This window comes from Mastomys coucha, unplaced genomic scaffold, assembly GCF_008632895.1.
Source record: "Mastomys coucha isolate ucsf_1 unplaced genomic scaffold, UCSF_Mcou_1 pScaffold23, whole genome shotgun sequence".
Classification (NCBI taxonomy): Eukaryota; Metazoa; Chordata; class Mammalia; order Rodentia; family Muridae; genus Mastomys; species Mastomys coucha.
The window spans coordinates 30,904,560-30,927,337 of NW_022196906.1; the positions used below are offsets into that span (position 1 = coordinate 30,904,560).

The 22,778-nt window shown below is 45.6% G+C and overlaps 1 protein-coding gene across 8 annotated transcripts in view; it reads right to left on the reverse strand.

Moving 5' to 3' along the window:
• Pknox2 (PBX/knotted 1 homeobox 2) overlaps nucleotides 1-22,778 on the reverse strand; it is a 268,744-nt gene that overhangs the window by 25,515 nt on the left and 220,451 nt on the right. For all 8 annotated transcript variants that reach the window (XM_031345929.1, XM_031345922.1, XM_031345928.1 and 5 more), the window contains 2 exons: nucleotides 22,118-22,289; nucleotides 8,235-8,423 (listed from right to left, as the gene is read on the reverse strand). In XM_031345929.1, the coding sequence (XP_031201789.1) occupies nucleotides 8,235-8,423; nucleotides 22,118-22,289 (361 nt within the window). The remainder of the gene's footprint in view (nucleotides 1-8,234; nucleotides 8,424-22,117; nucleotides 22,290-22,778) is intronic.

Here is a 22,778-nt window from a genome sequence, read left to right on the forward strand (position 1 = left end):
CCCCCCCCCCCATCTCAGAAGAGAGCAAAAACTCCACCTAGCTGTGATGTCAGGTTGCACATTAGTCTGTAGCTCTGTGGAACGGCGACAAAGCAGCTCTGACTCTCTAGGGACAGTCTCAGTCATTTTCGAAGAAGCCACTGTGGCAGCAGTGAAAGCCCTGGGGAAGAATCTATTGGCTAAATACAAGGTATTGTTGTCCCCTCCACAGCTCTCTGGAGGCTTATCTGACTCCAGACCCAGGCAGCTGCTGTGCATGCTCACAGAGGGACACCCACAGTGGTCACAGTGTTAATGACACTTCCAGCATCCAGTCTCACATCCCTGCTTGAACCATCTAAGCACCAGGCACTGAAAGCAGCTGTCCAGCCCAAGAACTCATTCTGCTGTGTATCTCTGCAGAGCCACCAGAAGCCTGGGCTCCACAGGTGGTATTGGAACACCCCCACAGGCCATTTATTTGAGATGTAGAGGCAGTGACTCCCCTGAGTAAGGGGGAGCAGCAACGTTACAAAAGCAGGGAACGTGTGCCCCCAGAGTGCCACCTGCAATGCCCTCACCCCTGCGCTCACACTAAGTTACTAAGAAACAAGAGGGGCTCTGAGATGGCTCTTGGGAGTGTGTTTGTGGGGTAATGGGGCACACAAAAACTAACTGTGACCACAAGATTGGATCTGTGCTCTGACGTCAGCTGAAAGAATTGTCCCTCTCGTGAGACTTCTGTCTTCACAAGGTACTGAGATGCCCAGAAAGAAGTTACTTTCCACCCACAGAAGAAATTTCTGGGAAGCGTGCGCGCGCACACACACACACACACACTCATATATATACACACTCTCACATATGCATACTCACACTCACATACACATTTATGCACATATGCACACACATACATACATACATACATACATACACACACACACACTCACTCACATATACACATTCTTACACATGCATGCTCATACTCACACACACATTCATGCACTCACACATAGACACACACAGGCACACATATACACACTCTCACACATGCGTGCTCACACTTGCACACACATACATGCACATATGCACGTGCACACACACACACATGCATGCAATGGGGTAAAAAACTAAAGCATGTCAAAAAGAAATGATGGAAAACATCCCTCTTGAATGTATTTTGAAATATTTGAAATTTTTCTTACTAGATTGTCCCTGGAACAGGGAGATACACTGGATGACCTTGCAAAATCCCTTGCATTTTAGGATTAAGGAAAAAAATAAAAAACAAAACCAAATGATGCTCTCTAGGATTCCAGTGAAAGGATTAAGGGACAGGACCCAGATACAGGGCCCAGCAATCTGCCATCCTTGCCCTGGCCACAAGGGGTCTCTGTGGATCCATAGTCTCAGACCAACTCACCAACCCCTCCCAGATGGCTACCTCCAAGACTTACTTGCCTGGCCTGAGAGAAGGGTGGGATACATTTCAGAGACCCACTTCCACTGGAAATCTTGTCCCATCTTTCTAGGCAATGGCTATGGACAGTTCTCCCGACTCTTCCTCACTTCCTATCACCTTACACAGGGCACACAGAAAGGTTCTCTCTTGTGCAGAAGTCTATTGCCTGAGCTTGGGAATAGGTTTTTGAGGGAAAGAAAGCTGACTCTTCCTTCGACACTGTGCCTAGTGTATTTTGGAGTGCGTGCTAGATGCCTCATAGATCTGTGGTCTGACTGGGCTGTACGCGTGTCTAGGTGGTTGCCTCTGTCCCCAGACACCCTTTCTGGCAGAGTCCCTCTTTTCTATCACAGCCAGAGTCCAGCCTTAGACCAAGAAGAGCTAGGTTTGCAAAAGCGAGGAAGCCAAGCACATATAAACAAACCATCTAATCCTGTCCTGTTCCACCCCAGCTAGGGGCTTTGGCCTCAAGGGAAAGGCAGTCCAGGCCTGTGGGGACAAGCAGCAGCTGCTGCTCTTAAGGAACATTCCTTCCCGGAAGGAGCTGAGCTCTCAAGTTTCACGCACCAGGCAAGGACTACACACTATGAGGCCCAACAGAAGTCACAGCTTTACTGCTATGGTGGAATGGAGCAGCAGAACTCCATTTCTTGCCTCCTTAGTCTGGGGTGTTGCTTTCCTGTCTAAGTGGTAATACTCCTGAGGTGGACAGCTTTCCTTTGTCCCCATCTGATCTGAAAAGTCACAGGCCGTCCCAGCCTCAAGATGATCAAACGTGGGACAGAAGTCCTAGGGCCTTGGCATGAGTGACTGGAGTATACTGGCTTCCATCTCCCCGATAACTTTGGAAAAACAAAGCTTGGTGCATGTCAGAGAGAAGCCTGCCCTTATGAGGGAGTGATGGACCATCAGCGGCTTCTATAGGTGGCTGGGGAGTTCCAGAGCTAAGAGCCGGTTCCTTCATAGGTTGCCAAACCTAGCACATTAGGATATGCTCACTCCATACTCCCTTCTCCCTTTCCCAGTCAGTTACCAAATCCAAATTCATGCTCCACAGTAACCATTGTTACCTCTATGCCTCTGCATCCCTGGGTTACAGTCATCCCATGCCTAACCTGGGACCAGGAACCTTGCTCTCCTTTCTATGTGTAACAGGATGTCGCTTTATTATAAGAACACAGGCTCTATAATAACCATATACACATCCACTACTTAGCGTGTGGTATTGGGCCAGTCTTTGTACTTCTCTCTTTTTCTCTTTACTTGAGTGGCAAAAGGAAATGTAAAGTATGATGTTCATCCAAAGTCTTGTGAGGGATAAATAAAATATTATACTTAGTGTATACTATTTTTGTGATTCAGGGAGCTCAGTCAATGCTGCAGGGGCTCCTTTCTTACCAGTTCATGTTGTAGCCATAAAAGCTTAATTAATTTGTCCTGCAATGTGTCTCCAGCACTGACCCTATTGTATATATCCCTATTTCTTTTTAAAATATTCAGCAGTTGGCTATAATAGTCAACATCAAAATATATCTTCTCAGGGCTGGAAGAAAAAGGCTTAGTGGTTCAAAGTACAATTCCAGAAGACCTAGGTTCAATTCCCAGCAACCACAGACAGCCCTCAGCTACCTATAACTCCAAGTCCAGGGCATCTAACAACATCTTCTGGCCTCTGTGAGTACTGTGCACAGGCATACATGCAGGCAAAACTATCACATACATTAATGTTTTTAAAGAATAAACATTTTAAATATCCCTCCCATAAATAGTTTCGAGATGTACTGTCATTTCCATTTCAAGGTCAGAGACAGTGTCATATCTATCTTTATGTCCTCGGAGTGCAGCGGGTTCCATGAATGTTTGAATGAATATATGATGCATGAATGAATGACTCTCTGTCCCCTTCTCTCCAGGGATTCTAAAAAGCTATTCCTTAGCCTCTTCTCAGACTTCTTTCTATCCTGGGAACACTTACCTTTAAAGATGCCAATAGACTACATAACTCCCCAAGCCTGCCTGCAAGGCTACCTCTCCCAGTGAACCTGCAGCTTTTCCTACCACAACAGGCAAAATCTTCACCCTGAGATTTGTCCAATCTGATTTGGGGCACGAGCCCTGTGCTGGCTGGGCCTCAGGCCTGGTTTTCTATTGGGAAAGAAGGATGATCTCAAGTCACATGTGGTGTGCTCAGCCCCCTCCCCTCTCCTTCTCTCCTTTCCTGTCTTTCTCGGCACTCCAGGCCCTGAGCATCCTGTGCCTGTCAGAATTCATCCTAGACTCCTAGCTCACTCCCGCTGGAATTAGGAGCTCCCCGTGAAATATTCACCTGGCTTCTCCCAGGACCCAAGGACAGTAAATAGCCCCAAATGACTGGCAACACAATGAGAACCATGTTCTGGTCCCTGTACTAGAGCTGACTCTAAATCTCCATGGAGACAGAGGGATGATTATCAGGTCAAATTAGTCCTGAGTGAGGCAAGAGTTGGGTTCTCTCTAGTGGGATGGTTTAGTTAGTGCTCTCGAAGGATGGGAGAACCCAGAGCTGAGTCTATAGTGTAGCAGTGGGGAACCCACACCTGCAGCATGCCTGGCTGTAGCATGTTGTTTTGGAGCAAGACAGGATAGATTCTTGGGGAGATGGAAACATCTAAGTGTGCTGTGCTAGTTGAAGCCCTTGACACTGCCCACCCCAACCATCCACCCTCTGTGTGGTAAGAACACACCCCCACATCCCTACTCAGAGAAAAATAACAAGTAGAAATGGAAGACCAAGCTGAGACTAGGCCAAATCCCACAGACTAAGCAGAAGGCACAGACAGCGTAGTGTCTGGGAATAGGGCTGTCAATTGGAAAACAAAAATGTCTCCTCCTTTGCCACACAAGGCATTGTGAACAGCACTCAGGGAAAGCCATGAGCCAGCAGTTTACAACAAAGCTGGCAGGCAGCTGGGATGTTAAGCTAGAGGATCATGTTCCAGTGGGGCAACACCCCTCCTTAGGTCAGACTAGCACTTGGGGTAGCTATTTCAGGCAGGAGGGGATTAAGGTTGGAGCATGACGAATGAGTGAGCACGCACGCACGCACGCACGCACGCACGCACGCACGCACACTCCCGCATTACTCAGTTTCCTCTCCCAGTGGTAGATCCTAACATCTGCCACCTTTATCAATTAAGCCTCTGGTCCTAGTCCTTAGGATGGTGAGGCACTCTTTCCTAAATGATCACAGGCAGGACCGCACCGATGCTGCTTCAGGGAGACAGTGACAGGAGCTTAATTGTAGGGCAACGCATAGCAAGTCCTAGTCCCCCCATCGCCTTTGTTTCCAGACTGTGGTAAGTTCTTCAAGGTAGAGCACCACCCCTTACCCCAACCTGCTCTGAAAAGTCACAGATCACATCCTCTGGATGCTCAGCCTGGGGCAGAAGTCCTAGGGCCTTAGCAGGCGTGATGAGCACACTGCCTTCAGCCCCCTGACAACTTTGGTAAAGCAGAGTTCGCTGCTTATCAGAGAGAAGCCCACCCTGATGAGGGAGAATCGGACCACCTGAGTCCTAGAGCTAAGAGCCAGTTCCTTCCTTCGGAGGCTGTTAAGCCCCGCACATCAGGATTGTGCTCACTCTCTATTTTGTTGCCCTTCTTCCAAATTCTTGCTCCATTCATGATCTTAGTCTCATCATGGCCACCCTTCCTTCTCCTTTCTTTCCACCCCTGTCTCACATTTCCTGCTTTCGCCTCTCAGGTCCTCTCTGTGTCTTTCTCTTCACTGATCCTTTCTGACAATGCTTCAGCCTCTCCGTGCCTCCCTCCTGAATGATGCTACCCACTCTTTCTCCTTTTCTCATTCCCTTTATTTCCCCTTCTTCCTCCTTCTCCCTTCCTGCATGCCACCCCTCGCCGACCCAGCATTACTTCTTTCAACCCATGCCTATGGCCCCGGGTCGTTCAGAAGACATCATGGTCACAGCTGGCACCATAAAGCAATACTATTGAGGGGATGAGTGTATTTCAAGAGAATATTAGCAAGTAGAAGCATGGGTAGCTGTTTTTAGATATGCAATAGAGTGACTTGGTGGTTTCAAATATATAAAATGCTGTGTCAATGAAAACAACATGTGTTTTCTAGGAGCGGAAAGTAAGATCCATAATTTCTCATCTGACATCCTATGCAACGTTTGCTGCCTTAATGATTGGCCATCAGCTAAGAGAAGGAAAAGACTTTTATAGAAGGGGGTCAGAGAGACCACTGTAGGAGAGCAAGCCTTGCCACTGACCCTGGGAAAAGGCTGGCTTGGCCTTGTAGACAAGAGGGGTCCAGTATGGAGACGTGTTCACCTAACATGCAGGCATGGAGAAATGGTTGTGCTACCTGGAGCAGTGTAGCTCATGAACGGAAGCCGAGGCTAGACCTATGAGGTCTTGAATGCCAGGCTGGCAGACGTGAAAGCCCTGGTGGCAAGAGGGTCTGCAGACCACACAGGCTTCAGGAGGACACATCTAGCAGCAGCAATGTAAGGACGTACAGGTGTGGAGCAGGACTGAGGGATGGCCAGGGAAGGCAGGTGGGGAGGAGGTGGCAGCAACCAGAGGAAGTGATGGGAACAAATTTGAGTTACACCAAATAGGAATATCTCACTATGCGTCTCCCGCTCCCGCGATCCCCTGCACCTCTAACCTACCCTCTCCTTGCCTTTCTCCTGTCTTTGTTTTCTCCCAGCTGCCTGAGTTTCTCTTTCTCTGAGATCAGAGCCTTTCTTCAAGGGCTACCCTAGGGCCAGCCTTCCTCTCAGGCCAGGATCTGACTTGCCTCCTTCCTGAAAGCTCAGAGGCACAGGGCGGGCATTCCCTAGAGGTTTGGCTTTTGCAGTTCTAACACCTGGATCACGCAGAGCCTAAGTTCTTCCCCACCCGGCCTCCCGCCCCCAAACTCCCGGCAAACCCCTGCTTGCTTCAGCATCGCTTGTCAGCCTCAGACAGACCTTCAACCCTGAGGGGCCACTGTGGTTGCTGAGCCTCCAGCCCCTCCTTCCTTGCCTTTCCACCCCGCTACCTTGGTACACACCCCCTAACTCCAGAGCTCAAGGTAGAGTCGGGAGGGCCCAGGAGGGGAAATCCAGGGCCTCTCCAAGGACCTGATTATTTCCAAAGACTTGTGCTAATTTTCTGATATGATCCTCACATCTCTGTGAGGCACTAAATCCTCATTACTTTTCCTGACCGATGCATTCTAATTAGATCAACACTTAAAAAAAAATTCACAATAGCCACAGGATGGCTTTCCATCTCATTAACTCCTCACTTATTATTTTCATGAAAATTACTGATAAAAATGTGCATCTCCATTTGGTGAGGCCTCACAGCCTCCTCAGCTCCTATCTTACATCTCTCCCGTCACCGGGGCTGCGCAGCGTCACCATGGTAACCCACAATAATAGAAACTAATAAATTACAAACGAGATGCTCGTTGAGCAATTATTGTCCTCTTTTATGCAAGTTTCTTGCTAATTTCGATCATAAGGGAAAGTACAATAAGACTCTGAAGGAATGAGTCTATTTCAAGAGAATATTAGCAAGTAGAAGCCAAGGCTGCTGTTTTTAGATCCATAATAAAGTGATTTGGTGATTTTAAGCAATACAAGGAGGAAATAAACTTCTTGCCCCGTGGCCTATATCGTTCTTAGCATCAAGCCCCACAGAGATTCGACTGAGCTGGACAGGATGCGATACCGAGTGTACCTGTGCAGGTGTGTGTGTGGGGGGGGGTTCACCATGTGCAGAGTGTGTCCCATCCCTTGCCTCTGCAAACCTGAGTCCTTACATACCGACAATGAAAATGGCACAGCTTTTCAGGTAGGCTTCACAGTAGTTCCCATCGCTCACCCTTACAAAGTTAACCTGTATCCCTATCCTTGTCTGTCTAAGGAAAAAGGCTCCTGTGAGCCTCCCAGGGGCATCTGTGCATGTTTTCTGGACTTCAGGAACTCAATGAGAGGCAGGGAAACAAAGTGGTGAGCGTATAGTCTATGTAGCTGTCAGCAAGTCAGTGTACAGGAATAATCAGGTAGCTCTCCATGTTTGTGGATTTGGAGAACACATTCTGTCCTGGAGACACATAGTGTAGAGTAGGGACCATTTCCTAGGATGAAGGTGATGGGGAATCTTGGAAGGGGTTTGGTTGAGGTGACTTTCACATTGGCCTTGAACCTAAGTGGGGCAGAGGTACCAAGTAGAGTACACAGGTAGAGGCTGAGCAAGGAGAAGCAGTCCTGTGGAATCTGTCTTTATCTACTACGTGGGCAGAATTTGGAGGAAGGATTAGTTTCCCTGGAGCCACTTTAATGCCCCTCAGAGGAGGCTGTCAGGAGGTCTATTTACCGTCTGAAACTGTCTGCTAGGCAAGTATCTCTTCTTTACAGATCACGGTTCACCTACTTACCGTGTGTTGGTAAATTTTGGGTAGGGAGCCAAGGATTTTTTTGGACACTGTCTATCTTAGATATGGTCATTTAGGGGATGCTCATACTCTAGCAGGTGGGTGTCAACATAAAAAAGGAGACTATGCTGGCTAGGTATGGTGGCAAAGGCAGCAGAATCAAGAGTTTGAGGCAAGCCTAGGCTACATGCTAGGATCCTGTCATAAACAAACAATCATATAAAAAAAATAAGGGCCTGTGCTGCCTAGTAGAGAGAGGAGGGCCTCATTGTAAAAGGATCTGATAGTTCAAATTGCTTTGCCCAAGTCACTGAGGTTCTTCAGATCTTTCTGCATGCCTGGCCCATCCCTGTGTGTTACCTGTGAGTGAAGGTTTATGGAGGGCTGGTTGGGGGAGTAGGGCCCCCCGAGGTCATTCCTGAGCAGGTTATCGCTGTGCATCTTGGTTTTGAGGCAGGTGATGTAACGGTTGCAAAAGTCCTTGCAGAGCTCATTGACTTTCTCCAACTCTAGCAGGTGGATCCTCAGGACCTGGATTGCCTTCACCATCTGGGGAGAGGAAGAGCTGTGAGCCCAGGTGTCTCTATCACATCCCTGTCCCTGCCAAGCCCCCAGCTTCAGCAGAGAAAGAAAGCCCATCCTCGATTTGGCTCCACTTCCCATCCACAGTGTTTAAACTCTCCATATGACTCTGTTGATTATCCACTTGCTTTAAGCCCTCTGTTAGCACAGCTGTCCTGGAAACAGCTGTTCTTCTGAGAACAGCAGACTTCAGCAGTACAAGTCCAGATCCAAGCTCCAGGTTTGCCATGGATTGTCTATGTGGCCTTGGGCAACTAACTTACCTAGGCTTTCTATGCCCTCTTCGTGTCTAATAAATGGGAACATTGTACCCTCCCCAACCACTTTACAGGTTTGCTGAGGGATCATGGGAAAGGACCATGACACACTATAAAGCATGAAGTACTAAGCAAACATGAGGAAGACAGAGGTCAGAGTTTCTTGGAAATGTCCCAGAGGTCAGACATGATCTATTCTTAAATTTATATTCTGTGTGCTTCATGTGATATGGGCTGCCTTACTCTGATGATACCTGCTGACGGACCGGATAATCCAGTATGACTTAGCTGGGCACTGGGTACCAACTGTCTGCTTTCCATGCCCTTTGGGTTACTGGACAAGAACCTCTTCAAATGAACATCCCTGATCCTAACATGGCTTGAAGCTGTTTTGCATTTGAAGCATTCTCTTTAGCTATTATTATTGTCATTTATTGAGGTTTGTTTCATTTATATTATTTCATCAAGTTTTAAGACAGGGTTTTGGGGCTGGAGAGATAGCTCAGTGGTTAAGAGCCCTGGCTTCTGCTCCAGAGGTCCTGAGTTCAATTCCTAGCAACCACATTGTGGCTCACAACCAACTGTAATGGGACCTAACGCCTGAAGGTGTGTCTGAAGACTGCTACAGTGTACTCATATACATAAAATAAATAAATAAGTCTTAAAAAAAAAAGACAGGGTTTTATGTATTCCTAGTCTCCAACTCAATATGTAGCTGAGGATAACCTTGAACCCATAATCCTCTTGCATCTACCTCTCAAGCATCTGGATTTCAGGCATGTAGCATCAAACTCAGCGTGCTGCTCTTATTGTCATTAGAAGAAGATATGTGGAAAGTATGGAAAACACAGGATGCAAAACACAATTGTCTTTGTCCAGTTGCCCTAAAAGAAAAGCTTCAGTTTTCCCCTCATGTATTTTTAAACTTTTACTTATTTCTCTGTGTGTACATGTGCCATGGTGCTCCTGTGGAGGTCAGAGAATAACTAACTTGTGGGAGTCAGGTCTCTCCTTCTACTATGTGGGTCAATGGGATCAAACTCAAGGTTGTCAGGCTTGGCAGCAAGTGCTTTGACCTGTGGATCCATCTTGCAGATTTATACGAATGTATTTTAATCAATCTCCAAGAAACTTACACATACAATTTTGCTTTCTGGTTTTCCCTTAGCTCATCAAATATGCTTTTCTAGTGCCAGAAGTGCTTTCTCTATCTCTCTTCTGGACTGAGAGCTGTGAGGAGGCAGGGGTGACATCTAATTGGCTCACAGCATTACCTTATTTACATAGAATAAATATTGAATGGATGAGAATTATTTTCAATTGTCACACATGAGTCCATATGTATGCTTTATTTAACTAGTTTCCTGTTGCCGGCCACTTATAGTATATTCAAATGTTCAGTTTTATTTAGAAAAAAGTTACACAAGGAGGCTAGAGGACAAAGTGGATCTAACTCAAGAACAGAACATTCAACTAAGCATTCATTAGGTCTTTGGTTTGATCTACACACACACACACACACACACAGAGAGAGAGAGAGAGAGAGAGAGAGAGAGAGACAGAGAGAGACAGAGACAGAGACAGAGACAGAGACAGAGAGACAGAGAGACAGAGAGACAGACAGAGACAGAGACAGAGAGACAGAGAGACAGAGAGACAGACAGAGACAGAGACACAGAGAGAGACAGAGAGACAGAGATACAGAAAGGGAGAGAGAGAGACAGAAAGAGACACACAGAAAGAAAATCGTCTAAGTGTGTAGCTCCCATTTCTGCATTATTTCCTTAGTATGAATTCACAAGAATGATGGGGGAAAGTCTACACACGTTGTTATAGATTGTGACAAATAAACCCAAATTGCTTTTTAACAGGGGCTTGGTCAAATGGTGCAGGAATAACCAGACATCCACAAACAAGCAAACACCTAAACCTTGATTTAAACTCCCCATCTAATACAAAGATTAATTCAAATGGAGTAGGGACCTAAATATAAGACCAAGAACTATAGCACTTTTAGAAAAAAGAAAATGGAGCCAGGCATGATAGCACATGCCTTTAATCCCACCACTCAGAGATAGAGGCAAGAGAATTTCTGAGTTCAAGACCAGTCTGGTCTACAAAGCAAGTTTCAAGATAGCCAGGGCTACACACAGCAACCCTGTCTTGAAAAACAAAACCGAACAAAAAAAAGAGAGACAGAGAGGAAGACACACACACACACACACACACAGAGAGAGAGAGAGAGAGAGAGAGAGAGAGAGAGAGAAGAAGGAGAAGGAGGATGAGGAGGAGGGGAAGGAGGAGGAGGAGAAGGAGAAGGAGATGATGATGATGATGATGATGATGATGATGATGATGATGATGATCTTGGCATATAAGGTTTAGCAAAGAAATCTTGGACTTGATACCAAAACCATAACCTAGAAATGGAAAATGATTTGCTTGCTAAAATTAAAAATGTTTGTTCTTATAAAAGAAACTGCCAGGCATGGTGATGCATGTCTTTTATCCCAGCACTCCGGAGGCCAAAACAGGCATATAGATCTCTGTGAGTTCAAGACCAGCCTGGTTTACATAGTGAGTTCCAGGATAACCAGGGATACATAGAGAGAGATCTTGTTTAAAAACAAACAAACAAAACCCAAAACCCAATAATCTGCAGCAACAAAGAAGATCCTGTGAAGAAGATGAAAAGACTGTGGACTGGCAGCAAATATTTATTGACCACATAACTGACAAAGGTCTTTTACTTACAATATGTAAAGAGCTCTTAAAACTAAATAGTAGAATAACAAGCAACCCAATTAGAACAAGGGCAAAAGGCATGAACAGACCTTTTACTGAAGAGGATATACAGATGGCAAATACGCACACTGAAAGATGTTCAATGTCATTAGCCATTAGGGAGATGCCAATTGAAACCACAGGGAGGTATCTCTGCATACACATATGCAGTTACAGTTAGACATGGAGGACACCAAGTGCTGGCAGAACCACTGGACTCTAGATCACTGCGCATTGCTGGTAGGAATTGCTGCAAACAGTGTGACAATTCCTTACAGAATCAAACATGTTTGCTGGGTGTTGTGCATGCTTTTAATGTCAGTTGAGAGGCAGATCCCTGTGAATTCAAGGCCAGTCTGTGTTATCCTCTGAGTTTTAGGACAGCCAGTGCTACATAGTAAGAACCTGCCTCAAAAACAAGCAAACAAAACAAAACAAAACACCCAACATAAGTATGTATTTATCCTATGACCCAGCATCTCCCCCCTTCCTCCCTCCCCCCTCTCTAGAGCACGACACATACACACACACACACACACACACACACACAGAGTCCTATACACAAATAGCTAGCTGTTCATGGCAGCTTTATATCAAGTGGCCTCAAACTGGAAACAGATGAATGCATGAAGTAACTATGGTATATCCATGTCACAGACTACAACTTGGCAACAAAAAGGAATGAACTATTAATACACTTAACAACTTGGATGTATCACAAGGAATCATGCTATGAGAGAAAAACCAGCCTCAAAGGGATATATTCTAACAGCACAGTGTCATTTACAGGACATAGCCATAGAGACAGAACAGATTAGGTTGGTGGGCTAGAATGAAGAAAAGAGCGAAGGCCTATTCTGTACCTTGATGATAGCATGTTTACATGAGTCTAAAGGTAACAAATCCACACAGAACACAACACACATGAATGTATATGTAAGTGAGTGCCGAAGAAATCAACAGAATCTGGTAAGGTTGGTAGGTTATTCCTGCCTGTGACGTTGTAAGAAGGTAATCAGGATCTCTCATACTAATTCTTACAATTGCATGTAAATTTATAATTATATCAAAATATAATAAAAAATGTAGAAGGGTTACTGCCTTTCCATATCTGTGTACGTTGACAGGGACAATGTGTGGGAGATTCTCAGGCCAGCCTCCTAGCTTTTGGTAGCATTATGATGCCTAGGGACAAGCTCAGACAATACAAAATGAAACAAGGGGGCTGAGGTGGTAGCTCAGTTGGTAAAGCACTTACTGGATGGGTTTGATCACCAGGTCACATTTGAAAAGCTGAGCGTGGTAGGTAAGGTTTCCTTATAATAATAGTCGGTGATGGAGACTAGAGAACCCTCGGATGGCTGGATTGGCAAGCTTCCGTACAGTAAGACACCCTGTCTCAAAATGTAAGGTAGATACCTTCTGCATGACACCTGAAGTTGTCCTCTGGCCTCCATATGCATCACACACACACACACACACACGCACACACACACACACACACACACACACACACACACGCACGCACGCACGCACGCGCGCACACACACACACACGCACGCACGCACGCGCACACACACACACACACACAGACTTTCTGGAGTAACAAATCAGATTTAGGGGTCACAGAAGCTTTATACAGGGCTCTGTGATAAAGTCCCATCCTATAGATGCCACTCCCATGAGGCAGGACTGACAAACAAGGAGCATGTGGTGATATAAGTATAAGTAGTTTGGACCAAAAGAACTTGAGAAAGACTTGTTCTTGTCTACATTTTCTGCTTTGATTCAGCTTGGAAGGTCTTGACTTATGCCTAGTAGATAATCAGCATACTGTGAGGTGCAGAGCAGACATTTGTGGGTGGATTGACAGCAACCCTGAAATATTTCTTACTGTATGTCTGGCTCTGGTTTAAGCCTGTTCTATGCTGTCTTATTTATTCTAGACAACCTCCTCTGCAGACAAGTCCTCTTACTGCCCACATTTTATAGTTAAAGAAAATGAAGTCCACGAGCATTTTTTCATCCCACGGTCATACAGCTGGTAGGCAATATGAAGCCTTGTGGCTTTATACCTGAGACCAAATTGCTTTGTCCTTCTATGGTGTCTCAGGAGTCAGGTATGACAAAAATAATGGTAGCATAAAGGGTGTGTGGCTTGGGGGTAAGTGGAGGCCTGCAAGGTGAGGGGAGTATGCAGACACACTAGGACCTGTGGCGGGAGCCATCTTCCAGGCTATGCCTGCCACTGGGAGATGACCTCATTGTCTTGGACTGTCTCTTATGTTCTTTTAATGTGCTGATTAAGAAGTTCTTCCTTACACAGGACTCAAATCTCTCTCACCTTATGTAAAGGGCTTGCTCAGCCTTCTGTAGCACCAAGGACATCTAGTACCTCCATCAACATAACTTTCTTCTTTTAATTTCATCTGTGCACTGGACAAGTCATCTGACTTAAACCAATTGCTCAATTGCTTTTATTGAAACCAAACCAATTCTATTATTATTTTTCTTTTCTTTCTTCCCTCTCCCTTTACATCCTTCATTCTTTTTACTCTCCTTCTTGTTTTTTTTTCTTTTTTCTCTCATAGCAAGACTATCCTATCCTGTTTAACTTTTGGAGGAGGGAGTTCAGGGTATAGAACGAGGGCCTCTCACATGCTAGACAAATGATCTATCACTGAGCTGTGTCTCTGGCCATATTCTGCTTTTAGTTTTCTGAGACAGGGTTTCTCTGTATAGTCCTGGCTGTCCTGGACCTCACTCTGTAGACCAGGCTGGCCTCGAACTCAGAAATCTGCCTGCCTCTGCCTCCCGAGCGCTGGGATTAAATGTGTGTGCCACCACTGCCCAGCAAAAGTCAACATTTTAAAATAGTCTTATGAATTAATACACACATAACACATGCATGTTTAAATACATACATATATCACACCTCCTCCCAAACATGTCCCCCTATTCATTTAAGTATATGATCAATATGCATTTATTACACAAATGGAAAGCTACAGCTAAATTAAACAATAAAAAGCAAATATATATTATATATATAATATATACTATATACCCAGAATTCTTAGCTCAAATGGAATGCCTGCACAGTGTGTTTTAACTAGTTCTGGTGTGCAGGGGCCAAAAGCAGTCATATCCTGGAGTCTGATAAAGCACAGATGAAGGATTACTATTTTATGGGCTAAAAGAATTGGTTTAAAGATTTAAGAAGGCAGAGTAAATCATAATGGTACTCTGAGGCAATGAATATGTAGAACCTCTTCAATATTAGAGAAATAGATGTGTAATGCTGAGCACAAGGTGGGAGGAGACTGCTTCAAGGCAGAAAGCCTGAGGAGTTCAGTGCCATGCAAACCGGAGGTGAGGCCAGACCCTCTGCTTCCTCTCTTTGTGCCAGTGAACAGGTTCAGGGTTTTGTTTGTTTGTTTTCCTGAGCCTCAGTCTCTTGGTTTGTAAAATAGAGACAGGGAACCTTTCTAATCCAAAAGGTTTGTTAAGGGCCAACAGATAACAATGTGAAAATACTCTGTAAATCATGAAGAACTAAGCACATTTTTTCCTTTTGCTTTCCCCAGTTCTGATGAGATAGTGTCTCATGTAACCCAGGTGGCCGGGAACTTGCTGTGTAACCAAGGATGCTTTTGAACTTCTGATCTACTTCCCAAGGGCCCAAATACATATTTAAAAAACAAGACGAAGGAACCTTCTTTGAATAACTTCTCATACTCCACTAGCTTTCCTATGGCTACCCTATATTTGGCTACTGAAAGAATGACTTCTGGGTTCCCTCTATGTTTGCAGTGAGTGAAGCACCCTTCATTCTATGTGCCTAATTTTGCTGTTTTGCCTCTAAGTGAGAATAAAATGCTGATTTATTAAACAATGTTTTCCCAAATGATCTGGATCATAGAAACTTACTCCAAATCCTTCAGCATATTAACAATGCCCCTCTATTTTATATAAAGAAGATTTTAGTTTATTTTTGATTATGTATACACGTGTGTGTTCATGTGAGGGTTTGAACACGTAAGTGCAGATGCCCACAGAGACCAAAAGAGGGCACTGGATCCCCTGGAACTGGAATTACAGGCGGTTGTGAGCTGCCCAGTGTGGGTGCTGGGAACCAAACTCAAGTCCTCTAGAAGAGCAGCGGATGCTCGTAACTGCTGAGCCATCTCTCCAGCCAGAATGCCACTAATCGAATTATATCACCACCATACGTAATGAGCGTGCCTTTACTTCCCATTCCCCAGGTTTTAGTGTGTCTGCTTCTTTCTCCCCATTCTGTTTCAAAATAAGGAGTCCACCTTCTTCGAAGATGGCCCTTTCAAAACAGCAAATCAAGATGCAGCCTATATATAATTGCAGTATTATATAATCCTACAGTCCCAGGAAAGTACCCAAGGCAGGGACAACTTATTTCCTAAAAAGCAGCATGCTGTAATGTCCTGAACTTATTATTTGTTACCTGGGCATTTTGGAGAAGTGGCTTAGTCCTTCTCCATGGAATTTATGGTGATAATAATACCTACCGTTTAAATTTGTTGTGAATATTGAATAAGATCACGTTTGCAAATGTTTCTGGTATGTAACCTAGGTGTTTAATAAATGTTAAATCCTGCCAGGCAGTGATGGCACACGCCTTTAATCCCAGCACTTGGGAGGCAGAGGCAGTGGATTTCTGAGTTCGAGGCCAACCTGGTCTATAGAGTGAGTTCCAGGACAGCTAGGGCTACACAGAGAAACCCTGTCTTGAAAAACTAAAATAAAAGTCAAATCCTTGTCCTGATGCCCCCTCCATGGGCACACACAGCTTTAAGTTCTTTTCTCAATGGCCGCCCCTTTTGTAGGTCTTGGCCTCTTCATTTGATGATGGTGACTCCTTGTCTCTCAAAACATCTGTAAACACAGCAGTTTACACTTTGCAAAAGGCTTCTCTCTCCATTATCTTATTTGAGTCTTTTCACCTCGGGGATACAGGCAAGATTATCCATCACTCTGTTAAAGATAAGGGAACAGAAGCTCCAAGATCAGATAGCCTGCTCCATTCCTTGCCTTGGGAGCAAGCACCTTCCATTTTCTCTTTCTGCAGATTGGGAAGGTAGGTGCTCTTGTAGGGAAGAAGAAGTTTATATACACACATTTCTAAGGTGTGTGAGCTGACATTTCCTGTGGGTCACTGGAGCAGCTAAACCATAATCAAAGATGTTTTCAGCCTGCATCAGCCTGGCTTGGCCAGTTGGGAGTGCCAGGTCACTAGAATAAAAAGGGGAACATGGAAGAAAGGTGAATGTCAGGGGCTGGACGACTCCCAGACAAATGGATGTTTTATGGAAACTACCACACATGGCAAGTTAAAGCACATCTGTGTCAAGGACTGGCACTTCCACTTAGATGACATCAAACTTTGGACAAGCAATGAGAGACCAGGGGTCGTAGGCTGAGCCTCTCCAGTTAGACAAACTTTCTTCAAACCCAACTGTGTAACTTCTTGACTACAAGATACTTGGTCCTTGATATCTCTCTCTCTCTCTCTCTCTCTCTCTCTCTCTCTCTCTCTCTCTCTCTCTCTCTCTGCTAAATAGGGATAGCAGCTCCCTGCTGGGCTTGAATGAGAATCTGAGGAGCCTAGTGGGAAACTCAAGGAGATAGCTTCGGAGGCTAAGAGGTTTCCATCTTCCCACTATGAACAAGTCTCAGTCTCTGCACCTTCACTTCCTTAGCTATAAGATGAGATAATAGTGACACACTGGTCTTGGGTTGGTTGGAGCTCAGTGGCAAGTGCTTGCCTAGCACACACAAGGTTATCCGTTGACCTCCAACACCACAAATAAATACAAAGGCACTCTCAGCTGTGCTAAGGATTGAAGGAGATGTGGTTAGAAAAGAACTAAAGCAAAATCTGACTGCTCTCCTAGAAATGTGTCAGAAGACAGTGTGTGTGTGTGTGTGTGTGTGTGTGTGTGTGTGTGTGTTAGTTTAGAGCTGGAGCTGCACTTCATGGCTTCATTCTCTTCTCTGTTTTGTCTGTAGTTGCATGATCCCATGTGTTATCTCACTTCCTAAAATGAGGACTACAGGGCTAGAGAGATGGTTCAGCTGGTAAATCGCTTGCTATACAAGCATTAAGACTTGAGTTCTAGAATTAGAGAAAAGACCAATGGAGCTGAGGGGTTTGCAGCCCCTTAGGACGAACAACAACATGAACTAACTAGTATCCTCGGAGCTCCCAGGGTCTCAACCACCAACCAAGGACTGCACATAGAGGGGTCTGATTGTTCAAGCAGCATGTGTATGGTAGAGGATTGCAAAATCGATCAATAGGAGGAGAGGACCTTGGCCCTGTGAAGGTTCTGTGCCCCAGTGTAGGGGAATGCCAGGGCCAGAAAGTGGGAGAGGGCGGGGTGGCAGGCATGGGGAGGGGGGAGGCAACAGGGGTTTGTTTTTGTTTGTTTTTTTGTTTTTTGGAGGGGAAACTGGGAATGGAGAAATTCGCATGTAAATAAAGAAAATATCTAAAATAAAAAAAAAAAAGACTTGAGTTCTATACTCAGCACTCATATAAAAATGATGGACATGGGGCTGGTGAGATGGCTCAGCGGGAAAGAACATCAACTGCTCTTCTGAAGGTCCTGAGTTCAAATCCCAGCAACCACATGGTGGCTCACAACTACCCGTAATGAGATCTGATGCCCTCTTCTGGGGTATCTGAAGATAGCTACAGTGTACTTTACATATAACAATAAATAATCTTTTTTTAAAAAAAATGATGGACATGGTGGCCTGCACATGTAATCTCAATGCTGGAGGGCTGGAGGCAGGGTTCCTGGGATGATAACCAGTGTAGCAGAATTGGTGAGCTCCAGGCCACCATAGACAAAACCTCACACACACATACACACACACACACACATACACACACACACACACACACACACACACACACACACACGACTATGTGCGAGAGAGAGTGGGGGAGGAGTGGTCTGAGAATTGAAGTAAGTGCCTCCAGCAAAGTGGGGATAATATTGTTAATAATAATATTAAGCTTTGTGAGTTTTAAATAAGATACTAAATGCAAATAATTTAGGATAGCACCTGGTACCTGTAAGTGGTCTATAAATGTTAATTATCATCATCATTGATATTCTTATTTCTTTTGCTGTTTCTGGTGTCTGTGAGGTTTTCAGCTCCCTTCTAGGCCTGGACTGGAGGGTAAGGTAGTAACTCTCAGATCAGGGCTGTCTGAGGTCTCTGTGGGCCTACAGCTCTGGGCTGGCTTCTTCATGTGACTCCTCACTACTAGCCTCTGGTCTCCAGGCCTGCCTCTTCATAGTAGGCCCAGGGGCCTGGGAGGCCCCATTTTGGAACTGGCTTTGCGGTCAGGCAGCTATAATCTGTCCCTGGAGCCACACCAGAGTCTCATTAAAATGTGCCCCATAAATGTTAAAAAATTTACACATAAAAAAATTCCATGCATGAAACTGAAACCGTACGTTTTACAGCCTTAGTTTGAAATCTTGCATAATATATAAAACCTTGGCCTTGCACCGGGGGCCCGTAAATCAGATTTTATAAAACAAAAAGCTTTTACCTTTCAAAGGGGTTTGGGGAACTTGCAAATTTTACAAACTTTACCAAGTGCCAGTCAGAGGCTGCTGGGCCCAGGGAGGGTGTCAGATCTGGAGGCCAGGTAAAAAAGAAGCATGGCATAGGAATTGTAGTAGATCTCAGAGGGCTCACCAGGGATTCCTGATTAACAACCCGAGAGTAGAAAGCTGCCTACCCCCCCACCCCCCCACCCCCCACCCCCCGTGGCATGGAAATGGACCTGGGGAAGGTCCTAGTGGGGGTTCCAAGGAGGCATATTGGTATCATTCTCCTATGTGCAAGTGAAGGCCTTAATGTCACCAGGGAGAGGCGAAGTGCCAGGGGAAGAGGCACAAAATCAGGAGTCAAAGGCCAGGGCTCTCTTCTGTGGACATGAGGGTCGCTGTGTCTAAAAGAAGATGGGAGTAGACGCCTTTCTAAGGGTAGGTTTCTAACCCACAACCTTCTTGTAGTTACGTGTTCCTACCAGTAGAGGCGCTGTGGAGCAGCAAGCGTCCAGGATTCCCTCCCTCAGAAATCTCTAACTTGGATCTTCTCTCAGAAATTTGGGGCGGTACCGGGAGAGCTGACTCAGCTGTTTCCATGGAGACTTGTCTGGAAAAGCGGCTCTGGGAGACTGTGAGGAACACGGGAGGGTGTGACAGGCAAAGAGCTACGGCTAGGGAAGAAAGAGCAGTTAGGGGCTTCCCAAGAGGTGGGAGAAAGTAGGGGAGGGTCAGAGAGAGGCTAGAGAGTAGAGTGTTGAGAGAGGACCTTCGGAGGGGCAGAAATCTGGGGGATCCAAGTGCCCTCCTGACAATCCCATCTATGAAAGTCAGTATTCAAGGGCAAAGGAAAGCTGCCCTCTCATACACATATATAAAAAATAAATCTCTCAATTATCTCAGCTCATTTGCTTGGGGTCCCTCATTTTATGTCCCTGCTTGGCTGCGCAGTATATCTGTCCGGAGAAAGAGTTACAGTCCGTTGGGCTACGTGTGCGGGGTTGTAAAAAATACAGATGCCAAATTAACTGGCTGTGGCACTCGGCAGCTGATTGAGCTGGTAATAACGGGATCTGACCTTTTTCTAATTTCTAATTATGTGCATCTCGGCTGTGCTGGCGACATGATTCTTGTCCTAATGATGGCTCCTGTGCTTGGCCTCTGCGTCTCCTCCTTTTGACATAGGGCTAGGACCAGTGGCAAAGGGGACTGTAGGATTTCCCTATCCTACCCTAAAAGTTTCAGGCTCCTGACCATGTTGTGTCTTTGACAGCCAGGAGGTAAGGCTGGGGATCTAGAACATTATACCACACTGAGATGAATTTTCAAGATGCAAAACATTTTTAAGGGCCGAGTCTATGAGACATCCCATTAATTTGTCACAGTCACATGAGATAGGTGGAGTTAGCTGTATTGATGAGGAAACTGAGCATCAAGGGGTTCGGTCATCAAGGTCATACAGAGAATAAAAATAGTGATGCAAGACTCATTACATGGGTGCACATATGCAGTTACCCTCTCCCAAGCATATTCAGACTTTTTGAAAAGCTGGCTCCTGGCCCCAAAGCTACCCGAGACTAAATTTGAGGCTTTCCTATCCAAATTGCAGAGTCTTCTAATTCCAACTAGCTGAGGAGCAGGGCAGGGCGAAGTTAGCCTGGCCCTCCACCAGCTGGAGGACCTGCACAATGGAGTCCGAGAGGCTGGGGCCAGGGTTCTCTATGCCTGCTAGGGAAGAGGAAGAGCCAGGGATGAGCAGAGGCAGACCTGGGAGCTTTCAGTGCTCCTACTAATATTCCTGGCAGCCGGTAAGTGCTTCTTCCACGTCTGAGCCTTGCTCCCACTTTTAAATCACCACGATGCTACTACATACCTTGAGGACAGCATGGGTTCTCTTGGTATCTATCTTAGACTTCACAAAGGATTGCTCTGGACACCAAGAACAGCAGCAGTGTGAGTAATTTTCAGTCCAGAATAATACTGAAGTCATTTATCTGCTCTGTAGATGTACGGAATGTGTGTGTGTGTGTCTGCACACACGTGTGTACTCATGTATATGCGTACATGTGTGTGTGTGAGAGAACATGTAGTTGTACTTTCTTTTGTAGTCACTTTTACTTCCCTAACTCTTTTCTTTTGGGGGAACTAAATCCTGGGCAAGAAGGGGCCAGCACTACCGTCAATCAATGTGTCTATGTTGAGGAGCAGATTTGCAGATTTTCCAAATCTGCTGTGAAAATCTGGGCAGTTCACACACAGAAAAAAAAAATCAGGTAATAATTCCAGGAGACGACTCATGCATGATGGGCAAGCACAGTGGCCTTGCTAACACCCCTCTTCAATAGAATTCACAGACTAGATGAGGACTTCAGAATCCCATCCAATATGGCAGCCACCAACGCTAATGATGGCAGTTGCCTTGGAAAGATAGAATGTCGATTCACAGGCCCCCTTTCAATCTACAAAACCACAGTTCCATAGTGGAGCCCAGGAACCTGTATTTTACAGGATGTAGTGCTTATCTGGGTAGCAAACTATTTGGAGGTATGATCGATCTACTGTGTCCAACAAGAGGGAAGAACCTTTGTTAAATCTAGCAGGATCGGGTCTTTCTCCATATTGACGTGGTTGAACATGCCTCTTACCCTCACACATCTGCCTCTTCAGCCAGCCACAGTAGCACATAGCCACCAGTTCTCTGCAAACTTGAAATTGCTCCTTCTGGCTGCTCCTCCCCCTTTCTCCACTTGTCTGAACTGTGAGGTAGCAGATGTGCAGATGCTGGTGCCACCAGAGGTAGAGATGGAGAAAACATTGGTAGCAAAGCCCACAGCTAGAATCTCAGTGAAAAATACAGGGAATTGTTCTCAACCATGAAACAACAGCCTGTTCCATGGTGGACATTCACAACATCTTGCCGAATCAATTAATGAAAGGAACGCTTTTAGAATATTTGGGATAGGATCACAGGGTGGGAAGAATGGAGCCGGGATGGAGGGTAGAGGGTCTTTACCAGATTGTCCAGTTCTGGGTCATCGCTGAAGAAGGGTTTGTGTTCCTGCTCCTGCTGGTGGACAAAGTTCTCGATGTCCACATCAAAGCTGGCGGAGGTGATGCACTCTGAGCCCTGGGTGGCCTGTTCACATTTCTCAAACAGCAGCGTCAGGAGCGGGAAAAGAGGGTGCCTGCGGGGACATCAAGAGCTCACACATGCGCACACAGAGACCAGGCTGCTGGTGGGGCTGAGACGCCACCAGGCTCCCTGTCCAGCTGTCCCATCACTTCTTTTCCCAGGGTCCAACTCCTTGAGAATGTTCCCAGTCCCTAATGTCTGCTAAAGTGGCAGCATTTTGATCTCTGGAATGAAGGATCCACTCCTGGGCTCTCAAAGGGTGCCCACTTTTTCCCAGTGGTCAGATAAATGACAGTGGAGAGGTTATAACTCTTCAAAGAGGTCGATGTTCATTTCAAACTCAGCATGAGTCCAGGAAGGAAATGTGGGAACTCTCTAGAGAATTCTTGAATGTGAGTGTTAGGGCTAGGCGACATGCAAGCTAAGATCCATAGTGCTGTCTAGGTCAGTACTTTGTCTTGGATATGTCTATTATAGAAACACACACACACACAGGAACACAAAATTTGAAGGTAGCTGAGGGTAAAGGATGTATATAAAC